Genomic DNA, 24,519 nt, shown 5'->3' on the forward strand with positions numbered 1-24,519 from the left:
AATCATGTCATGTTAAGCAATGTTAAAGGAATGTTCTGGGTTCAGTGCAAGTAAAGCTCAAATGACAGCATTTGTGGCATAACAAAAATTAAATTGTCCATCTTTTATTTAACTCTTAAAATACAAAGAATTTCAACAAACATTGACACATCATATATCTACTACAAATGGATATACAAAATGCCCAGATAGTGTAACATTTTCAAAGCATTTTCAAGACAATTAGAATATAATATATTCTGCTATGTTATAATGTTTTCTTTTTCATATATTAAAAGAGATGATGCAGCAAATCTGTATGGCTCCAGTGGTTAAATCTATGTCTTTAGAATTGATATGAAACAGATGAGTCATTTTTTTACTATAAGTCTCCACTTTCACTTTCAAATTCTTCTTTTGTTTTTTTGGCAATTCACATTCTTCATGCATATCGTCACCTACTGGTAGGGGCTGGCAAATGATGGAGATTTATAGTAAAAAGGACATAAATAATTATCTGTTTCTCACCCACACCTAACATATCACTTCAGAAGATATGGATTTAACCACTGGACTCATATGGATTGCTTTTATGCCTCCTTTATGTCCTTTTTGGACCTTCTGAGTTCTGGTTACCATTCACTTGCATTGTGAGGAACAACAAAGCTGAGATATTCTCCTAAAACTCTTAATTTGTGTCCTGCATAAGAAAGTAAGTCATGTACATCTGGGATGGCATAAGGGTGAGTCACTAATGATATCCCTTTAAGTCTAAATAGATGCACAAATTACATAATTTCAGTAGTACACCAAAATGACAATAACCAAACCATATTGTTACACTTGCTATAGTTTACTTTCATGTTGTTTCTTTATCAAATAGCACTGTAAAATTTAAATCAAATCAATTAACAACAGCTCCACCTTAGTAACAAATAACATGTATAATATATGTGCACATGGAATACTGATAATTCACCATTGTGGCACAGAAAATCAAGATTTAGTTATGATATAGTAGCCTAGTCATTTGTATGAATATAGTACTCATTAATTTCGTAATAAAAAAATAAATAGATAATCCAGTTATAGTAATCTTAGATATATATAAAAAATATGATTAATGGAAGTGCAAAAAAACAAAAACAAAAAAACAAAGCAATATTCTTACATACCTAGGGTCTTTAATGACCCTTTACACTATTGGTACTTAAGCAATTATATATATATATAAAAAAAAAATTGTTGTAGCAAGCCTTTTTCTTTTTACTATTCATAAGAACTTGCATTTGAACTTTTAAACACGCACCTCGAGACACCAATACTGTACATTCTGTTCCATTCTTTGAACTGCATCTAGCTGTTTTTAACCCAAGAATGTGTTCTGTGTGTGATTGCAGAACTCCAGCCGAGAATCAATGGATCACAGCGAGGAGATCGCAGACCCAGAAGACAATGAAGAGGAAGACCTAGGAGTCTTGGATGACCAGAGGAGCGTCATTCTTCATCTGCTCTCTCAGCTCAAACTGGGCATGGACCTTACACGGGTATACACCCAAACACTCTCTTGAATGTTGGTGAAAGAATTCACCCAATCCTTACTTGTATATATATATTCACCATCTTGTAGTCTCTTTCCTTTCACATTCTGTGCAGACAGGAACCATTCAGACTACTTGGACCCAGTGTGTAAACTCCAGTCTAATTTACCGCTTTCACTGAGACCATGTGCCAGCTAAGATGCTGACCGAGCCAAGCTTCAGATACTAGCCTACTGTAAAAATCAGCTAGAACCAGAATACATTTCCAAGCTGGTCTAGTTTAGATGGTAAACAAGCTAAACTTAGATGGAGAGGCTGAATGACTAGTTGGCCAAGATAGTCTTTCGTGGTTAAGCTAGTTAAAGGAATAGTTTACCCAAAAAGAAAAATTCTGTCATCATGTACTCACCTGTTATTCCAAACTAAACTATGTCAATTTTTCATTTGCAGAACACAGATTAAGGAATTTCCTGCTTGCAAATTTGAATACAATGGCAGTAGATAGTGACTCACTTTAAAGCTAAAAAAGGATCCAAAAGTGTCATCAAAGTAGTTCATGCAACTTCTGCGTCACATTCCAAGTCCTTTATAGGGATAGTTCACCCAAAATTGTAAATTCTATTATCATTTACTCACCCTCATGCCATCCCAAATGTTTATGACTGACTTTCTTCAGCGGAACACAAACAAAGATTTTTAGAAACATATCTGAACTCTGTAGATCCATATAATGCAAATGAATGGTGATCAGACCTTTTGTAGCTCCAAAAATCCTATAAAGGAAACATAAAAGTATTCCATACGATTCCAGTGGTTCAATCCAGATCTTCAGAAGCACTATAATAGGTGTGGGTGAGAAACAGAACAATATTTAAATCCTTTTTTACTCTAAATCGCCACTTTCGGATCTGAAAGTGAAACTGTACTGACACCAAATGTGACTTTCAGATTTGATTTAGAGTAAAAAAGGAATTCAGTTTTAATCTGTTTCTCACCCACACCTATTATATCACTTCTGAAGATATGGATTTAACCACTGGAGTCTTATGGATTAATTCTATGTGTCATTTATATGATTTGTGCAGCTACAAATGTCTGATCTCCATTCACTTGCATTGTATGACCCAACAGATATTCTTTTAAAAATCTTTGTCATACACATCTGGGATGGCAGGAGGGTGAGTAAATGATGAGAGAATTTTGATTTTTGAGCAAACTATCCCTTTAAAGGCATACGATAAGTTTCAATGAGAAACAACCCAGAAGTTAAGAACATTTTGAATTCATTGCTCCACTTTGCTTTTTGCTCCCTCTTTTCACTCAAGATTTTTACAGTAAAATAAGTTACATTTTTCCTTGTTTCTCACCAAATGGAAGGTTAGTTGTGGATTATTGGAGCAAAGGCAAATATAACAGTTAAAATCCTGACCTTGCACATTTTTCCACAACATCATCATTCTTATGTGTCTTATTAAAGTCTTGCATGGTCAGACATTGTCCAGTCTGTAACACAGATTGAGGATATTCCACTCTTCAAGAGTGATACATTAATATTATCTTAGCTCTAAGAAATTTCAGTTAAGTAATTATATTTTACGTAACCGTGTTATCTGGTTTGATGTTTCTAATCATCCTTTTGATTAGGATTCCGATAGACTAATTCAAGCGTGACATGATATTATTGTCTTAATTACGGTTCATCAGCCTGAGGAATGAACTGACCAATGTCCTACTGAGATTTTACAGTAACTGGTTTTGGAATTAGATTTCTCTCCAATGTAGAGATATCTTTGTTTTAGTCTCTTTGATTGGACTGTTCCTGATGTGCTTGTGTTTAGTTAAAGTGTTAACAGGAGTGGTAGCTGAGCCTGATACCTCCTATGACACATTGCATTGGTGTGTGTGTGGGCAGGTTTGGGTGGTTTACAAGGACTTTTATTTAGGGTACAAACTGGAAATTACAAGGGTATTATGCTATAAATTTGGTTTATGAGGACATTTCTAGTGTCCCCTTAATTAAAACGTTTTTTGGAAAATGTAAAAATGTAGAAAGTTTTTGTGAGGGTTAGGTTTATAGTTCATACAGTATAAAATCATTAAGTCTATGGAGAGTCCTCATAAGGATAGCTGCACCAACGTGTGTGTGTGTGTGTGTTTGTGTGTGTGTGTTCATATTTTAAGTCTTGTGAAGACACAATAAGTCTTGATAAGAAACAACCTGAAATGTAATACATTTTTCAGTGAAATTCTTGATGTCTATGATAGAAGCTACAGTAGTTCACAGTGGCTAAATGTTCTCATGAGAACTTTTAGCTCTATTGAAGCCACTTTCTTATTAGTTGACTTGAGCAATAATTGCTGACACACTTGCACTTGCTCCATATGAAATAGCATCCAGTTTGAAACTGTATTGATGGCATCTCCATAGAAGAGGAAGTATTTCTCTGCCTTGATAGGTACATCAAAAACAGGCTACCCCCTTATATTCTGATCTGAGAATGTACATCTTTCGTTCTCAGGTGGTGCTGCCTACATTCATCCTAGAGAAGCGCTCTCTTTTGGAGATGTATGCCAACTTCATGGCCCATCCAGATGTGTTCTTGGCCATCACATCTGGAGCCACGCCTGAGGAACGTATCATCCGGTTTGTGGAATACTACCTGACCGCTTTCCACGAGGGCCGTAAGGGTGCTGTGGCCAAGAAGCCTTACAACCCCATTCTAGGGGAGAGCTTCCACTGCACATGGGATGTACCCCGAGATAAAGTGCGACCCCTCAGGACTACAAGCTCAAGCCCAGCTCCTTTGGTTCCTCAGTCTGTCCAAACTGCCTCTAATGAGGGGGTAGGAGATTGTCGGCTTCACTTTGTGGCTGAACAGGTGTCCCACCACCCTCCAGTCTCTGGATTCTACTGTGAGTGTAAAGAGTGTGGGATATGTGTCAACACCCATGTTTGGACTAAAAGCAAGTTCATGGGCATGTCCATTGGAGTGTCAATGGTTGGAGAAGGTGAGTTTGAGAAGTGCCCCTAAAAGAAATAGTTCATCCATAAATGAAAATTCTATCATTCCAAACACTTTTGACTTTCTTTCTTCCTAATTAAATCACTGGAGATTGCAAGTCTTTTTGCTGTTTGTTGCTAGGTGGAGTTCCTACTCAAAAGTTCTAACTAACTGCATCAGGTGGCAGATCACTGTCTTCACTCTCATAGGTAATGCATTAAAGTGGCCTCATTAAAAGTTGTATAGCCAAATATTCGCTGTTACTTATTTTTACAAAATCGGCAACTCTCAATGAAAATGAATGAGTTTGCTGTGTTGCTTGTAATGCAGCGACTACTAATGGGAATGCAGATAGTGGAGATCAAATGATCAGCCTCCTGATACAGTTGGATACTGCAGTTTAATGTGAACATCAACCTACAATCAGCACTACTGCAAAATGCCGATCTCCCCGATTATATCACAGCCATTGTAAACACAAATATTTGCTTGTCGCTGTGGCAGGGTGGAGGGCGGGGTCGGGTCGTGATCCTGCGCGCCCGGTCCCGTATTAGGCTAATTATGCCTCCGTGAGGTTTAAAGGTCGACTGCAGAGGGCTGTGCGGGAGAGAGAGATCGTTAGCGGACATGTCCGTCATGTGTGTTTGTGTTGTCTTTTAAGTTTTCCATTAAACTATGATTTATATCGTCAAGCCGGTTCTCGCCTCCTCCTTTCCCATCCTTTAACTGTTTTACAGTCGCTTTATTGTGTTGCACGTAGTTGAGAAATGTGACAAATTCAGAGGGATGTGCAGGAGAGATGTTTATCTGTGGAATCAGTTTATCAGCTCTATTATCCAGTGCTCAAGCTACATCCATAAGATCTCACAATGAGTCAGGCATCCATACTAAACAAAACAAATGTTAATACTATTTCTTAAAAGTATTCAGTTATTCATGAAGTCGTGTTTTGTTTATTGCCAGTCATTTGTCTATTGGGATCATTGAGTTTGTTCAGTACTGTTTGAATAAAGCTCAAGCGTGTGCTCATTCAGGCAGAACGGTTTTTCCTTCATCCTATCAGGTATCTGTCCAAAGAACTTGCTGTTTTCAGATCAGCTGATTGTGGTTAGATGGACATTCCCCTCAGAGCTAATGATCTTTAGTGGTGTTCATATCATAACTCCATCTTTTTCTCAGAATAACAACAGAAATGTTTTTGTTTATCTTTGTTATTCTCTCTCACTGACTTTCTAAAATGACCATTTTATCATACACACATGAAAACAAGATATTTTCCCAACCCAAACCAGTTCTCTTTTTTCATCTCTTGAGCTAAGTACATTCTCAGAACAAACACTATAAAATTCGGGAGGTGTTCAGTCAAGTGGAGGATCATACTCTTCTGTAATTAGGACGACATTAAATACTTATAAGACGGCTTGCACTAATCCCCTTTAGTAGGGGTGGAGAACCTTTTTTCCATTAAGGGCTATTTGAGTATTTATGAAATTATTCCTGGGCCATACAGTTGCTTGTGATTTCTGATTGTGGGTTGAAATTAATGTACGCATTCCGTCACATGCTTACACACCAAAAACATGAAAAGGTCTGTCTATTATACAATATTTTGTGGTGTTGTCATTTTAAATATTTTTTAAACATTATTAGAAAGGATTTTTTTTTTCAGGTTAATTAAATCAAGGCAAATTATTCCTCAAATGGTCTTGCGGGCCTTATACGACCCTGAGGCCTGACGTTCCCACACCTGCCCTATAGCAATGGACATGGTGTTAAATAGAGCAAGATGGACTTTTTTAGGAATTTGAGGGACATATCATTTCCACCTAGTAGACTTGTTATTTCTGTCAGTCTCTTGTGCAAACTTGGTAGATACATGGCATTCTTCTATTTTACAAATCTATTTACAGTGCAGACAAGGCAGCATTGTATTGAGTCAAGTCAAATTTATTTGTATAGCGCTTTTCAAAGCAGCTGTACATGAAATTATGCTAAAACAGAAAATGAATTAATATAATGCAATATTAGTTATTTATGTTTAGAACTATTAGTGGTTTAAATTAGTAAACTAAATAAGTGCTGAGGATCAATGGTTAAAAAATGATTTTGTATAAACTATAAATTGTAGTGTTAAATTCCTTGAAGCCATGCCAAATTAACTGAGAATACTTGTACATAGATGCATTCATTGTCCTTTGATTTTGGCCGATGAAGGCTTTTCTTGGTGGTTAATTCATTTTCTATGTAGTTTTTTTAAGAGAGTGCTGTCCCTCCAAATTGACATAGGTTTCATTCATTGAGGAGCATTGCAGTCCGGCTGTAAGTTTATGGCAGGTAATTTTGGTGAACTCCATCCTGAGCCCATGCTTCAGACAGTGGCTCATGAAGAATCCCATATCTTTGAGTTTGCATAAATTCATCTTCTGTGTAGTCCATCTTAGTAGCCTGAAGTGAAGTCTGGCTGGCACATGCTGCAGTTGGGCATCATCACTCAGCGACACGGTGGGAGTCGGACATCAAGAAGGACCAGAGATGGATCTGGCAGGCTCTGTAACCTCGGGATATATAATCCAGAGGTTTAGACAGGGAAAGAAATAGAATAAAATTAGAGTAGATACTATTCACTTTAAAAGCAGGGTTAAAGAATAAGAGAAGTGTTTCCGGTTCCGGCAGACCTAACTAAAGCAACATAACTATGAATTGAGGGGTAAATTAGGTCACAGTTGAAGCCAGAATAATTTACACAAGGGGGCATTTGAAACTTCGAAGAGGGCACAGATTTGCCACTTTACCATAAGATTTAATGTTGCTGAAATTTACAAGATTTTTTTTTTTTTTAATAAAATGTGTTTAATAAATGTCTAATCAAATAGGTAAAATAATTTTCTTAAATCCATTTCCTTCTTTAGCCTTTGAGCCTCTGAGCTCTGTCTGAATTACATGGCAGAAAACAACTGGATATGCAACACCAGCTGTTAATTCAGGTTTGACTAATAGTCCTCCTAAAATTCACTGGTTGGGGGTGATGGCTCTACTCCCACATGTCTTCCCATTAAAAGTCATTAAATGTAATGAAAGAGAGAGTTCCTTTTTTTGGGGGTTATGGGAGGTATTATTTCCCTCAAATGTCACACTGAGCAATTGAAATGTCATTTAAGGCACTTGAACACTTGTCAGTAAAGGTCCTTGCTCCTAATCAGCCACGTCGGCTTTATCAGATGCAGTTTCCTCATATGTCCATACAGTGCAGACTCAATGCGCTGACATCAGCAATCTCACATAAATCTGCTCAAGCAGCACTGCTGTTGGTGGCAGCATGCTTGACCTGTCTAGAGCCTAGGGCCAGGAAGCTGAGCAGCCCCCACCCCTGTCAGCTTTCTTGTATCTGGGAAACAGATGTGCTGTTGTCAGACCTGGCTGAATACCCACAGAGATTTTGCCTGTAGACAGGTGTCCATTATGTAACAGGGAAAAAGGGGCCAGGCCCATTGAGATGGCTGATGTGAATGTATATAGCTACAGTATGTGCAGACCACTCTTCAGTTGTCATCTCACATCCACAGCTATATATAGCTCAATGCAATTTACAATACAACAAATGAATAGCTGTATGTATAGCTGTGACTGTTGTGTAGTTTGCGATTTACAATGTATAACATTATATATAGATAGAGCACTAAATATATTAGATACAGATTATATTTAATAAATATCTATTTTATATTTAATACAAATGTATATAATATATTTATCTTTTAAATAAATGTTATTTTTGTTTAAAACATTTTGTTATTATTTTATAAAGTTAACATTTTAAATACACAATTTAAATTCAGATAGTTTTTTTTAGTTATAGCCACAGAGAAAACGTTGGCAGCAATAACAGTAATTAATCACATTGATTTGATCAAATTAAGTTTATGATAATGTAGTTTGTTTATTGCTGATATTTCTTTCTAAAACAGTATTTTAGCTCAAGCATATAGTTCCAATTTCACTCTAACCACTATACAGTATGCTTCCATAAAAATATTATTAATTTGCTACTGTGTGCTACAATAAGTTTAATGTCAATATGAGACATTATGCTACAATAAGCATGTTTAAAGGAAGATAATGTAATTGTTAATCACAGCAACCTGTAGACCAGCCTAAATGTGCTCACACTGATAGCGCAATTTAAATGAAATTGGGTTGGGTGGAATATTTTAATATTCCTCTTTGTATCATATTTTAACCACACTGCATAATACTTGCTTTTTATAGAATTTCTCATCTGATTCACATTGAAGATCTTTATGACAGCTTTTCTGGCTTTTTTTTTTTACACTATAGATATATAAATGTTATGATGGATCACAGGCATCAGAGTGCATCAGAATTTCTATCAATCATCTGACTTGTTTATTGTCACTTCCATTTGGTAGTACTTAGTTGGCATCTATATTTCTCAGCAACATCTAATTTGGAACCTTTGTATATGTGTCAGGAGTGTTACATCTCTTGGAGCATGATGAGGAGTATGTGTTCACGCTGCCCTCTGCCTACGCCCGCTCCATCCTCACAGTGCCCTGGGTGGAGTTGGGTGGGAAAGTTTCCATCTGCTGCGTCAATACTGGATACTCTGCCGCGGTCACATTCCATACCAAACCCTTTTATGGAGGAAAAGTTCACAGGTGAGAGTGTCTCTGAGACCTTATTTGATCTGAAATCAGGAAAAGAGTGCATTGTTCCTGTTATTTTAAGAATTGAGAACTAAACCTGAATACAGAATATGTAAATACAGAAATAAATGTAAGAAATAATGCATTTGTTACAGAAATGATTTATTCAGTAAAAGTAATAAATAAATTCAGGGGTTTAAATGATGTGAAAATTAAAATACGCTTGACCCCATTTATTTATTTATTTTATTCATTTTTGAATATGTGTATTTATTAATTTATCATTCACATTTTCTCAATTATGACTTTACCTTTGATTTTGTCAAATTAGGTCCTCCATAGGTGCTTTTTTATGTTGCTTAAGTTTTGGATTATTTATTTGGATCATATAAAAATACAGTTTTTCCGATGCATAGCTATCTTAATTTGAACGATCTCAATAATGATTTTTAAATCCCAAGAACTATATTTTACTCTATGTGCAATCTCTGACAGAGTCACAGCTGAGGTAAAACACAATCCCACTGGCACCATCGTGTGTAAGGCTCAGGGGGAGTGGAATGGGACCCTGGAGTTCACCTACAGCAGCGGAGAAACCAAAGTGATTGACACATCCAAACTGCCAGTCATTAAGAAGAAGATCCGCCCACTGGAGAAACAGGGCCAGTATGAGTCGAGGTGAGAAGATAAGCTTGATTCACTCACTTAATTACAAAATGCATGTACTTAATATTCCCTGTGTTATATATTTATATAAAGGAATTATGTCAGGGTGTTTAATCGGTTTTACCGATATATCGGTACCAATAGATGGTTTTTTAGAACTATCGGTTATCTGCAAAAATCAAAGCCGATTGTTACAGATAGTTTTATCGGATTGCCAATGATTTACTATAGATGAATGATAATGTAGGCCTACTGTTGATGAATTACTGCTCATTCAGTATTTATTTGCCTAAGACCCCATTTCCACCTGGTATTAAGATGCGTCTCAGGTGATCCTTTCATATGTGGTCAGGTGAGACACATTGCTGTTTACACCTAAATGCATCTGCTGTGACCACTTGTGTTCAGATTTGGAGGGGATCCGATCACAAAACATTTTAGACACCGTTTAGACCTGTATTTTGCGCTGACCACATGTGATTGGATCATATCGTGTCTGAACACATGGATTTAAACACTGGAGTCATATGGATTACTTTTATGCTCCCTTTATGTGGATGTTGGAACTTCAAAATTTTGGCACCCATTCACTTGCTTTGAATGGACCTACAGAGCTGAAATATTTTTCTAAAAATCTTAATTTGTGTTCTGCAAAAGAAAGAAAGTCATACACATCTGGGATGCCAGGAGTAAATCATGAAAGAACTTTCATTTTTGGGTGAACTATCCCAGGTCTAAATGACAATGTTTACTTAACTGTGTTTAATACAGCATATTGTAGATAATTGTAGGTGTCATGTGTTTGTGTGAGCTGAGAGCACAAAAAAAGAGCCCTTGGTGTATTTTGAGCTTGTTTCAGTTAAAAGTCCTGCATTATGGACCTTTTTTTTTCTTGTAGCCTTTTATGGCTCTGCCTGTCTCTGTAAGGAAAGTCTAAGAAATGTTTTTAACATTAAATAAATCCATTTTTGTCTATTTAATCAGTTTTCCATCTAAGTTTACGTTATTAGCTGCACTCTCGGCCAGATTTTGCACTCAGATTTTGCTTCTATGGAAAGAAATTGTTACTTTTATTCACCAAAGTGGCATTCAACTGATCACAATGTATAGTAAGAACATTGTGAAAAATGACTATTACAACTTAACTTCTTAAACTATTTCAAAGAGTTCTCATCAAATAAATCCTTCACGTGCAGCAATGACAGCTTTGCAGATCCTTGGCATTCTAGCTGTCAGTTTGTCCAGATACTCAGGTGACATTTCACCCCACGCTTCCTGTAGCACTTGCCATAGATGTGGCTGTCTTGTCGGGCACTTCTCACACACCTTACAGTCTAGCTGATCCCACAAAAGCTCAATAGGGTTGAGATCCGTAACACTCTTTTCCAATTATCTATTGTCCAATATCTGTATTTCTTTGCCCACTCTAACCTTTTATTTTGTTTTTCTGTTTCAAACGTGGCTTTTTCTTTGTAATTCTTCCCTTAAGGCCTGTACCCCTGAGTCTTCTCTATACTGTTGTACATGAAGCTGGTATTGAGCAGGTAGAATTCTATGAAGCTGTCAGCTGAGGACATGTGAGGCATCTATTTCTCAAACTAGAGACTCTGATGTACTTATCCTCTTGTTTAGTTGTACATCTGGCCAGTTGTCCTTAGAAGACTGTAGTGTACACCTTTTGTATGAAAACCTTTTTTGGCAATTTCAAGCTTGTATTCAAGACTTCATTCCTCAAAACAATGATTGACTGATGAGTTTCTAGTGAAAGCTGTTTCTTTTTTGCCTTTTTTGACATAATATTGACCTTAAGACATGCCAGTATATTGCATACTGTGGCAACTCAAAACAAACACAAAGACAATGTTAAGCTTCATTTAAAGAACCAAATAGCTTTCAGCAGTGTTTGATATAATGACAAGTGATTTTCTAGTACCAAATGATCAATTTAGCATGATTACTCAAGGATAAGGTGTTGGAGTGATGGCTGTTGGAAATGGGGCCTGTCTAGATTTGATCAAAAATTACTTTTTCAAATAGACATGGTGCTGTTTTTTACAGACTATACTTTGTGATCAGTTGAATGCCACTTTGGTGAATTAAAGTACCAATTTCCTTCCGAAACAGCAAAAAACCTTTTGGCCACCAGTATAAATCCACTACAGGTCAACCTCTAAATTATATAGTTTTTGTTGCCTACACCTTACGCTTCAGATAAAAGCATCACGAATGTAGTCAGCAATAGAAATAAAAGAGTGTGTGAGAAAGATCAGAGAGCTCAAAAATCCAGTGTCACTGCAAATATTTAAAAAAAATGTCCTACGCATCCTACCCTCTACAGCCTTAATACAATACTTGTGACCCTTCAATACTCTGGCTGGCCCTGAGAGAGTTACAGGGATCACTTAATAATCTCTCATGCTGCTTAATGGCTTATTGGAGAGGAGAGAGAGAGATCTGTTGCCAGTTAGCCAGATATCGGTGTAGACTAATGCTATCAGCCTGGCTTTACCACAGCTGCATAATGCAATAAAAAACAGATACAGAAGCAGAGAGCTGCTTCTGATACACTTGTAAACATTCAAAAAGTGTGGATTCATCGATTCTTAAAGAGGATCAAATTTGAAACTGTTTCTGCTGATTTACAATCTGAGCTGGCTTTTCATAGTCTGATCAAAATGGCTAGACTTGGGACAACTGATCTTGGATCAACTCCCTTAAGCGAAGAGTACACTACACAGTCCTGTTTTTCGTCATGCTGGTGTGCACAATACAGGATCGTAGTGTCTCAATCACACCATTCATCCTCAACTGAGGCCATATGTACACCGATATTACGATTTTGGGCGATCCGCTCACAAGTGTACAAGCGAGACCCATCACCGTTACACCCAAGGGTGTAGATTTGGCTTGAATATCAGGGGGTTGCAGCGTGAAGCATCTACATGTTTCCATTGATCATGGTATAAATATTGGTGGGTTGTACTTGCTTATTTTGATTATTGGGAGGGTTACCTCTCCCCCATCCCGTGGATCTGGCAGGCTCTGTTAACTTTGGGATTTGTATCCCAAGGTTGAGACAGGGAAACAAATAGAATACAGTACAAAGTGGCATCTACACTACAAATGCCTACAGATGACAACCACTGAATAGGATTCGAGTCAGATGTTAATACCAGGTGAAATCAGGGTCTTATGGTATTGATCATGATGTTCCTTCCTCACCGTATTGTGGATCAATGATTGACAGGCGGCTATGGCAGCATGTGACAGTGGCGCTGAAGGCAGGTGACATCGATATGGCCACTGAACACAAACACCAGCTGGAGGAGAGACAGAGAAGAGAAGAGAAGCAGAGAGCAGCCAGCAGTACTCCCTGGAAACCCAAATACTTCATCAAAGAGGTGAGGCTTTCTAATCCCTCTCCAAGGCCCTGGCCCATATTGCACACTTGGTGTGGACATGCAGTCTTGTGGCCTTTGCTTGCATGTGTACGTGAAGTCCCATTAGTTATTTTAGACTTTAAAGGAGTGCTTGAGCCACTCGAGTTGAGCACCCTTATGTGTCTGCACCTTTCAATACACCCTTTTGAAGAGACTGCACTGGTGCTTCACTGCTGTAAACTACCCAAGTCAATATGGCACTATATCACCAAAGTGACGTCAAGTGGTGGGGACCATGGCACTGGAACAAGTCATGAATGTTAATTAGGCTATGCTCAAATTACCCTTAAGCCGAGAGCAAAATTCTGCACAATCCCAGTGAGATCTTGAGTACATTTTTGTCAGACTGAATGATTGATTGGGTGTTTTATCTAATCTGGCCCTCATAGAAGCAGACACTGCACGACTGTGACAAAATTTCTGACACTGCCAGAACTTTGTTAGAGGCTAAAATTCATTGCAAAGGCAATTAATCAGCTGATGGTGATCATGATGCAGTAAGCGATTAATGAAAAGCCTGTTGGGAAGAACTGTTGGAGCGGTTCCAAACCCTTGTGAAATGCCTCCCTGTCTCCTGCCTACATAGGCAGCTGTCATCTATAACAGCATCCTAACTGAAAAGGAGCCTCAAAAGTGACCGATTTGGATGGGTGGCAACTCTGCGCTTTATTTAAATAGCACTCCTCCCACAGTGCTCAGGAGACCGATTTGCACCTGATTTCAATACAGGGTTTGTGAGAGGAATGAAGCGATATTCTAATGATACATATTACACACAGCTTTGGTGTATGGCGCCATCTAGCAGTCTGATGTTTCTGAGTAACAACCGCACATCCACATATTGGGAGTCATCTTTCCTGCTTAGACCACTGGGCTAATGAAATCATTTCAACACAAATCAATGTTTCATGTTCATTTAGTTATTTATTTGGCATTTATTTTCTGCATAACGCGGCGGCTTGCTTAGCGTGGCCGACCCACCGGCCTGCTCGGTTCTCCTGATGGCCAGTCTGCCCCTGATCAGCCCCAAAGCGCATCGGCCCACCGGGAAAATGCCCCGTATGCCAGATTACCAGTCCAGCCCTGTCAGATGGTCACTATTTACAAAATATTTTAGTATTTTTTATTACTTCTCACCTAATTATTATAATTTCAATGCAAATCAATATTTAATGTCCATTTATTTATTTTTTTATTTATATCAGCTTCATGTCAGGGTCCTGATCGCCTTGTCAGGGTTTATTTTGCGATAACAACCAGCTGTACATTATCCTTTACACATTTGTACTTTTTAGTATTGAATAGACTATGTATATTTATAATCAAACATTATCTTGCTTTGTCCACCATATTACATTTATTTTTCCACCAAACTCTTTACAGTTGATTCTAGCATTGCCTACCCAGTGAAGGATACATATGATGCCAAAACAAGATATCTTAGAAGGCAGCATAATGAAGATACCTACCGTTTGGAACAGTCTTTGCGTTGTTAGTGTGCCTATGAAAATCAAAATGCAGCCTCTGATGGCAGCTCATTGGGTTAAAGTGTTGGTCTAGTCGTAATACTTTCAGTTTGTATACAAGAGGATTGGTGGTCTTTTATTATTAACCAAAATTGCATTTGTACTTCAGCAGCATGACTTACATTTCTTTTAATATTTATTTCTTTTTTTTGCATTTTCTTTTGTGATTTCACTGCAACGAATATCAATCCACAGAAAAGCAAGAGATATTTTATATTCTATGGTTATTACTGTTATTATTATTTTTGGTGTGTGTTGTGTGTATTAATGCTTTGGCAATATTAAATGTAAACAATCCTGCCAGTAAAGTTGACTTTGAAAATGAAAATTGATAAGTGATGACAACCGCAACAAACACAAGGCAAAACATTAAAAACGAAACATTTCAGCACCAATCAATACATACCTCCATGTCCTCATGAATTGTTGGACAAAATGATCTGTGGCAAAAAGTGGAGGGGACAACCTTTAAGGCTATGCATGGGCTAAAGTGAATTATTCATTCATTTACATGAACCAACTCACTAAAATGAATTCCAAACGTTGTTTGAATGTCCAAATAATAGATACACTTAAATGTCTTGGATTTTCCAGCACTACATATGAGAGTGAGAAGACAGTTTAAGTGACAAACGTAGTTTTTATGACGCTTATGCGAATGATGATTGTGAAATCAACATTCTGTGATTAGCTGTCTACTGTAGACACATGCATAACATTTGTTTGTCTTTGATTTGCCTCCAGGGGGAAGGATGGGTGTACCACAATCCTCTATGGAAGACAAAATGACGAGTACACCTGGAGCCACATGATATCAGTCCGTCACAGACCCCAAGCCCATGGGTGGGAGTGGCCATGTAAGAGAGAGGGGCTGGCCAACCAATTAGACACAAGGACCAGGGAAAGGGGGTGATCCATAATGATGCCAAAAACAGTAAAACCAGATGGATACAAGGGTGGTTAAAATACCTCAAGACCCTTCGGATGATGAAGATTTGGACGTGGAGGCCTGAAATGACATTGTGCAATATCTTTATATTTGTATAATACTTTTAATCAATACGTAGTGAAGTGATTATTCACACAGGAGAGAGATTTAGCATCTATATCAGAGTCAAAGGAAGTGACTAGTAGCTGTTATATTTGATTACAATACAATAGAGGCAGATATTGATACTGGAGGTATATGAGACCAGTGAACACAGCTGCAATGTAATGTAGTGTGTTTTATATACTTTTGTTAAAGTGACCTCGCCCCTCATTTTCAAACGATTTGATTGATTCAAGTTGACTGGCTGTTATTTGCATGACAGAATAGAACTTTCACTCTGGTGGTTCCTGAAGGCTTTGAAGTGAGCTCAGCTTAAAATAATAATAATAAATGGATATTTTAATTTACAAATTTTAAAATCAAAATGTATTTTCCCCATGAAGTAGGAAGACCTACGCATGCATTTCAGTCACCAATTTATATTTTCATTAAACCTAGGTTGATTTTTAAAGATGCTCTTTGACCTTTTGATGTTTATGTTTAGTGTTTTTATTATTTCATTTACATCATGGGACCTATTTACTAAGTCTAATTCACTTTTCACAAACCAATTCAAAGGTTTTTCTTCCAATTATTTTAAATAAAACCCTTTTGTTTATCGGCTGATTGTATGCCCCAGCAAAATTTGTAATGTAAACATTTTTTTTTTAATTGCTGTTGTAGGTTTCTGGGATACTCCGATCATAATGACTTGCTCTGCGAGTGTTTAAATGTGTGAATTAATCTGGGATGCACGCAACACTTTCCATCAGCAAAGTTCCTATATAAGCGATTCCACTGTATGACCACAGAGATGGTGTTACCAAACACGATATGTACTTGTTAAAATTAAGATTCCTCAACAAGACAATTAATCCCACCATATCTGTAAATGGGCTAGTCAACAGCTTCTTACACAAATTCTTTAGGCTGTTTTTAAGAATTATGCATTTCAGTTGTAGAAAACAAATATTCCATCCAAAGTGTCATTTAATAACACCTATAATTGATTTTTTTATATTTTGTTAAATTTACTTAATTCAATTTAGAGGAATTTTGTTATACAACTGAAATGTGTAACTTTTAAAATCATTTGAGTGTATGATGTCATAATGGGCATTGCATTCAGGGTTCCCACACCTGTTGTTCATTCTACATAATGACAGTCAAAAATTACTTTATATCGATTGTTGGGGTGGATTTCTACATGACAGCTAACATTCATTGGAATTAATAGATAAGTACAATAGCTTACGTGTACATACTTTATACATGTACAAAAGTCTACAATACTTTACTTTCAGCTTTCTGGACACCAATGCAAAGCAAAACTACAACAATTTAGATTTGCTTTAAAAATGACAATGACTTTAAACTGATTTCCATGCCTGGGAAATTCATGAAAATTAAGAAAATCTTTAATCTCAAAATTCCCAGATATTTCCAGGTTTTTCCCATGACCATGAAAACCCTGAGACTTTATGTGGGCAGAATTAAAAACATCAAAAATACATAAATTGAAACCCTGAAAGAACCTGTATAAAATGCCTTTTCTCACCTTCTGTAAAAGGCAAACATTTAACAAAACTGATATGACCAAATGTTGCTTGTGCTACAAAAATGTAATAAAGTGGGATGGTTTAAGTTTTTACAATCTCTAAATTCGAGGTGTTGCAAATTTGCTAGTATTCTTTTCATGTACTAGAGCTGCCATCTAGAGGACACCTGAAGTATTACAACAACGCGATACAGCGACTTGTTTACATAATCCCAAATGAAAAGTGAGGTGATAAATGTCTTAATGAAAGAATCAGCCTTATCCATCAAGTTTTTTTTTTTTTTTTTAATCACAATGGCATCACTCATTCTCACAACAGCATCTTTTTCTCTCTTTTTTTTATTTATTTATTTTTTTTTTTTACTACAATTTATGGAATAAATTTTCACTCTAAAAAGAAACGTTTTTGCATTTCAGGATGAAATAATTTCAATTATTATTATTTTTAATAAATACCTCCCTAAGATTCGGAGCCCTCTAAGAATAATATAAGGATGAGTTATGCAGAGAGCGGGGAAATGGATCAAATGTTCCTTCCAATTTTACAACAAAAAGCAAAAGCAATATGCCAGGATGAAAACTAGAAAGGCAGAAAAAAAAAAAACAGTTTTAAATGACAGCCCTGAAGAGTAAGAAAAAAACCCATTTGATGTTGCAGGAAGCACCTGTTTCAACATTAAAAAAAAAAAAAAAGAGAGATTGGAAAATAAAAATATGCACTCTCCACCTGCATGCTTCTCAGTAGTGGATTCACATTATGGTGAACTAAGACAAAGTGCATTCAGGCTAGTAATGCAGCATTTTATAAACCTACAACTAATTCAATTCACTCTTTTTCCTGGCAGACAGTCGTTTAGGAAGAAATAATAATAATAATTAAAAAAAAAGGATTCCTATGGACCCGAAACTTGTAATCAAAAAAGGGGGGAAACATCCGTCAGGGTCTTTACAAACGGTGTGCAGTAGCTCACGAGCCACAGTGCTGTCTTCTGAACAAGACATGGGCAATAAAGAAATAAAAGCTGATTCTTCATTAAACCACCATTTTGATTTTCAAATTATTGCAGAAACCTTAAAAATCTTACAACCGATAGAAAAAGAACAAAATTCAAAATGATGTAACAAAATTATTTATAATCACACATCACAATAGATAAACGTTATTAATGATCCTTTTCATTAATAGTCCTTTTCATTAATAGTCCTTTTCAATGTCTGCCTTGGAAAGAAACTCAAATTCAGAGCCACAAAGACCTCTACTGCATTCTGTCACATAGAAGAAGACAAAGGTTAGTCAGATGTCAGCTAAAACCAAGAGAGCTTTTAAGGGGAGTTTCCCAGTCAGACTGCTCCACATTCCTTGGATTCTGTAGCTTTTATTTTCCAATCTTTTTTTATCAAAGGTTAATTCACACAGGCCGACTAAACAAAAACATTTCTTTGGTGCTCCAAGTTTCACTGAGCCTAATGATATCCTATTTGTTGGTTGTCTTAGCATTCGGTTGGATTATGTTAAACTGTACCACAAAAATAGTGACCACCGTTTTAGAAACGGACAGCTTGTCTTGCGTCACCAGCACATTTAATTACAAAAGAAAAACAAAAACAAAGAAAAAACAAAAAGTCCAGAGTTGAAAATGGTGAAGATCTCCATCGTCAAACTCATCATGGAACCATCTGTGGTCGTCATGGCAATCACAGGATCAAAGCCTCCAATCAAATATTCTCAGGTGGGCGGTGCCAGACGACATATATTTGTTCTTCTAGATTGGTGGATTACTTATTAGTTGTATTTGTCCTTGTTTTTTTTGTGTTTCATTTTTTTCGTTCTCAAACTTTATCATTCAATAGCTAAACAGACTTCTTGGTCAGTTTCTTGCCTTTTTTCAGAGCCAACTTGTTTTTGATGAATCCCCTCTTCCTCTTGGCGGTCTGTAAAGTGCAAAATGAAAAGCTTATTTTAACTTGAAATGACAGTGAAAATCTCTTGTGAATGTTTACTTCAGTTTTACAAATACTAAACAATACTAAATATATCTGAAAATATGCATTGCATAAAGAAAATGTAACCTACATTTAGCATCATTAAGATTTGTTTTTGCATCATGACATTATTTTGAGGTCACTAAAGCACAATTTACCCCAATTCACATTACGTAATATATCCTGACGTTTTTTTGTACGATTTTAATTGTTTCATTATTTCCAATGATGATTCTCATTACCATAACAGTATTTACTTTTCCTGTATATCTCTATAAAAAAAAAAAAAAAAAAAAAAAAGCTTTTGTTTTTTGTCAGCAAAATTGAAAGTCGGTACCAATGGAGCACTAATATAATGTATAAGAATTTTACAATTAAATATTATTTTCACACCGTCATGCAGGGTTCCCACTCTTTTCAAGGTACAATTTCCCAGGGCATTTCCAGGAAATCTTATGTGCACAACAGGTGTCTTATGTAGCAAAAACACATTTAAATCAAGCTTTTATTTAGGTGTTTGTGTGTTTTGATGGAAGTTTATTGCCTCCAGATAAGCAGTTTGCTATATATTAAAGCTGTGATTTAAATAAATACATAGTCTGTATGTGCTGTGCTCAGTCATCTTGCACACAAGAGAGCATGTGATGATCATGATGCGGTGTTTTCAGTGAGAGCGGACAGAATCAAAAGTACATTTTTAAGCATGCATCACTTTCAGATTATACAGTATATTTATTAATTAAATTACAGACTATTGTGGTTTAATTATCACAATAGGATGAATTTTAATTTGATTAATTGTGCATTGAAAAGTTGTGTGTATTCGTCAATATATGTCATATTCCATTCTTTTTTTTATAGCTAATGCCATTTTTATGAAAAAAATTGTATTTTGCACTATACACCACTTAAACTATTTAGTCGGAGCAAAGCAGAGAATGTACAGTATGTGACACGGATTTGTTCATGACAGTTAACCGTTGACATTGTTTCACAATGCGCAGCTGGCGGAAGTGACAAAATGATACAAATGTGTGTATTTGACTCCTATACCGAGTCCCGATCATTACCATTTTTTGTATATGTAACAAAAACCTCCCAAGTGTTTTGAATGCAAGTATAAACGGTGCGTTGTCATACAGCTGAAATTTCACTTACTGCCCTCTGGAGTAAACAGGTGGTACTACAAGCTTGCATTTCTCAGGAATCTTCCTTATTACGGTACGGGGGCAGTGTGATTAATTGCATTATTTTAACTTTAACACGTTATTTTTAATAAAATGAATTGAACTGAATTAACGTGTTAAATTGACAGCCCTAGTTACAATGTAAAAAATATATATATATATTTTTAACCAATTCACTGTTGGCATAGTTACTTTGTTTTGCTCATGTAGGAGAGTATGGTTCTAAACATTCGTTCTACTAAAGAGCTAATATTCACAAATATTGAAAACAGAAAATCTGATTGTTTGTGTTATAAAGGGAGAACCTTTTTTGAGGTGTACTTCTGCTTGGCTGCGATGTTGCGGAGATTGTGATCCAAAGCCTGACGGTTCTCTGGCTTCTTCACCCTGTATATGCGCACCAGCCAGTGTTCGGAGGTGAACGCCTCCTCCAGGTGCTTCAGACGGATGTCCTTGTTGCCGATCTCAGCGTTCCGTGTCCGGTCAAATCCAGGAGGTGTGCGGAAATCCAGCTGTGCAGATGTTTGCAATTAGGAGACAGTCCAATAGGGATGGTCAAAATGACTTTGTTAAATGTTTAAATTACTACAGGGAAGACACACTCACTTGCATTTCTCCAAAGCGGTAGTAAGACATTTTGTACATCAAGCAGTTGAGCAGGGTAGGAGAGCCGGCCTTATCCACTCTAAACTCCCCCTGGGGTGTAAAATAATCGCTCTCCTACAGAAGTAAAGTAAAAAAAATAGACTTTTACATTTCCTGAAGAAACTACGAGTGGTGCTTGCCTATGCAAAACCTGGCATAACAGCCAGGATTCATATGCACACACTGACCCGAATATCTTTAGGGTGCTCGCCCTCTGCAATGCGCACCATCCACAGGAACTTGTTAATGTCATCGCCAGAGTAGCCAATTACTCCCCCAAAGATAATTAGAACGTAATCCACATCCAGCGACTTCATAATCTCATAGGCTGCACTCTCATTGGAGGACATGGCTTTACCGACCTGCAGAGGAAACAGAATATTGATCATAATGTCCCCGAGATATGACCACTAAGATCAAGTATTGACACTTTGCAATGCTTTTATATAAAACTAATCAATAATATTTCATTTCCAGATGTTTTGGACAATGCTGCCATATATTCTTGTATTACAGCAAATCAGATTGTGTTGTCCTCTTCAAAAGTGAGTATTGTTGTGTCTGACTCACCAGTGCTATGTGACTGTTATTCCATGTGTTGTTGTCCACCAGTGTTGTGCGATTGGCCATGCCTGCGATCTGATAGCCGTAGTCCCACCAGGACATGACACGAGCGTGCTCATCAGTGTTCTGCCGGAGCCAGTAATATGCTTCACGGAAATCGTCAAGAATGTTTCTTGACCTGGAGGTGATTACAAATGAATGAAGAAAATACAGTGAATGACATAACAGGCAGGGTAAGAAATTAACGAGCACTCAAGAGCAAAATTGGACAAAAAAAAAAATAACTGTAATAAGTTCCTCTTTTTTTTTATAAACATGGATAATATCTTATCCAGTTCTTAATATTCCATTCTAGGCTTAGTTATACATGTTACTGCACAAGTTGATTTAATGTTATGGGGAAGAGGTAATAAATGTGCTAATTATTAAGATTGGGAACTTAAAGGGAAAATTCTCTCATGCCATTCCAGATGAGAAGAATATCTCAGCTCTGTTGGTCTATTCAATGCAAGTGAATGGGTGCCATAATTTTGAAGCTCCAAAATACACAGGAACACAGCATAAAAGTAATCCATAAAGATTCCAGTGATAAAATCCATATCTTCTTAAGCATTATGATAAGTGAGGGAAAGAAACAGATCAATAGAAACAGGTCCGTTTTTACCATAAATTCTCCTCCCTGCCCAGCAAATCACCAAAACCAAAAGGAGGACTTATATATTGAACTGTTTCTCACCCACACCTATCATATCGCCTCTGAAAATATGGATTAAAACACTGGTGTAATTTGGCTTACTTTTATGCTGTGTTTATGTGCATTTTGGAGCTTCAAAGTTTTGGAACCTATTCACTTTTTATGGGCCTACAGAGCTGAAATATTCTTCTAAAAAAACTCTTCGTTTGTGTTCAGCAGAAGAAATAAAGTCATACACATCTGGGATGGCATGAGGGCGAGTTAATAATGAGAGAATTCAAATTTATGGTGAACTATCCCTTTAAGTAAATGAACTGATTAAAATATCTGACATAACAGAAGCATACTGCCAGTATTTTATTTGATAACCATGTGTTAACTATGTTTGGGACAACGTGAATTTGTTCTAACCCATCGTGGTTGTATGATGCCAATACTACGCTGGGACTGGAGTAGGCGTTGCTGGTGACCCAGGTACAGTGCACAGCAAACATCATCAAGAGCATCAGCATAAGCATGGTAACGATGCTCTTAATGTTGGGCCCCAAACCCTCCTCCGGACGGTCCTGTTCTGACACATGCTTTCGGACTTTGCCTGCCTGTAAGCACACATGAGAAAATCCCTTTTAGTGTTAAAGTAACAGGTCTAAAACTTCAGTAGAGTAACATTTTATGTTTTCTAAAGACGCACTGAAAATCCTTGAGCAGTTTTTTCCCCTGTGTTGATGCATTTGCAAAAATTTTAATTCTCATCATTTACTCAACCTCATGCCATCCCAGATATGTTTTACTTCTCCTGAATACAAAGATTTCTAGAATATCTTAGCTCTGTAGGTCCATACAATGCAAGAGAATGGTGGCCAGAACGTTGAAGTTCCAAAAATCACATAAAGGCAGCATAAAAGTAATCCAAAAGACTCTAGTTGTTAAATAAAAATCTTCAGAAGCAATATAATAGGGGCGTTAAAAAAAAAAAAGATTTATATATTTTTTTACCATAAATCTCCACTTTCACTTCCACGTTATTTTACTTTTTGTTGATTCGCATTATTCTTGTATATCGCTACCTACTAATTGGGGCTGGTCAAAGGTGGAGATTTATAGTAAAAAAGGACTAAAAATAGTGTTTTGTTTCTCACCCACACCTATCATATCCCTTCTGAACATATAGATTTAACCACTGGGGTCGTATGGATTACGTTTATGCTGCCTTTAGGTGATTTTGGAGCTTCAAAGTTCTGGCCACAATTCACCTGTATTGTATGGACCTACAGAGATGTGATATTCTAAAAATCTTCATTTGTGTTCTGAAGAAGAAAGAAAATCATACACATCTGGGATGGCCTGAGAGCAAGTAAATGATGAGGAAATTTAGATTTTTGGATGAACCATCCCTTTTAACTGAAAATTAAGTTCAAAATATCCAAGTTCTCATCCTTTCAAAATAAAAGAGCCAAAAGCCTTAATCATAAGGATGATCCCAAAACTAACAATCATGGACTACAGGACACTAGTATATCTGCTAAAAGTAGGTGTCTACAGGTTGTACTAAAATTACAAAATTACAGGTTGTACCACTTCTACATAAAGAAACCTACTATGGCCTACCTAACAATATATTGTTAGAGAATAATCCCATATAAAACAACCGACGCTTTGACCTTTCCCCGACCTTATCATAGAGGTTCCCCTGATTCCTCTTGTCATCCTCATCACTGCTGTCTTCGGCCGGCGGGTTCTCGCGCTTCATGTCATCACCTAGGTAGTGCTCGAATACGCTGGAAAAGGCGATGGCTGACAGCATGCACACCACCGGGGTCAGAGTCAGCATCAGACGCACCATCACACCAGCAAAGTACACAGCACTGATGGCATACAGAGCCACTAGGTGGAGATAAAGAACAATTCTCAGTTAAGACAGCAATAGCAAACGTGGCACTACAGTGTAGAATCAACGTTAATTAACTGTAGTGTTAGAATTTGTAGTTGTGTACTGTGTAATGACTCATGAGACCAACAAACATAATAGCTGTTGGGACG

The 24,519-nt window shown here is 37.0% G+C and overlaps 2 protein-coding genes across 3 annotated transcripts in view; one reads left to right on the top strand and one right to left on the bottom strand.

The window, feature by feature from the left end:
* The window catches only part of LOC127658395 (oxysterol-binding protein-related protein 10-like), a 93,061-nt gene extending 76,320 nt beyond the window's left edge, over positions 1-16,741 (top strand). The window contains exons 7-12 of one of the 2 annotated variants that reach the window (XM_052147665.1): positions 1,380-1,526; positions 4,040-4,529; positions 9,012-9,198; positions 9,682-9,864; positions 13,100-13,253; positions 15,563-16,741. In XM_052147665.1, the coding sequence (XP_052003625.1) occupies positions 1,380-1,526; positions 4,040-4,529; positions 9,012-9,198; positions 9,682-9,864; positions 13,100-13,253; positions 15,563-15,607 (1,206 nt within the window). In that variant the 3' untranslated portion in view covers positions 15,608-16,741. The remainder of the gene's footprint in view (positions 1-1,379; positions 1,527-4,039; positions 4,530-9,011; positions 9,199-9,681; positions 9,865-13,099; positions 13,254-15,562) is intronic. The other variant, XM_052147666.1, reaches the window with a different exon arrangement.
* Positions 16,742-16,953: 212 nt separating this feature from the next.
* Positions 16,954-24,519, bottom strand: part of LOC127658321 (dolichyl-diphosphooligosaccharide--protein glycosyltransferase subunit STT3B) — a 75,677-nt gene continuing 68,111 nt past the window's right edge. The window contains exons 10-16 of the mRNA XM_052147553.1: positions 24,152-24,363; positions 22,891-23,078; positions 21,792-21,963; positions 21,410-21,583; positions 21,183-21,296; positions 20,882-21,088; positions 16,954-19,338 (exon numbers count right to left, since the gene is read on the bottom strand). Coding sequence (XP_052003513.1) covers positions 19,258-19,338; positions 20,882-21,088; positions 21,183-21,296; positions 21,410-21,583; positions 21,792-21,963; positions 22,891-23,078; positions 24,152-24,363 — 1,148 coding nt within the window. The 3' untranslated portion in view covers positions 16,954-19,257. The remainder of the gene's footprint in view (positions 19,339-20,881; positions 21,089-21,182; positions 21,297-21,409; positions 21,584-21,791; positions 21,964-22,890; positions 23,079-24,151; positions 24,364-24,519) is intronic.

The sequence above is a fragment of the Xyrauchen texanus genome, chromosome 17, assembly GCF_025860055.1.
Source record: "Xyrauchen texanus isolate HMW12.3.18 chromosome 17, RBS_HiC_50CHRs, whole genome shotgun sequence".
Lineage (NCBI taxonomy): Eukaryota > Metazoa > Chordata > Actinopteri > Cypriniformes > Catostomidae > Xyrauchen > Xyrauchen texanus.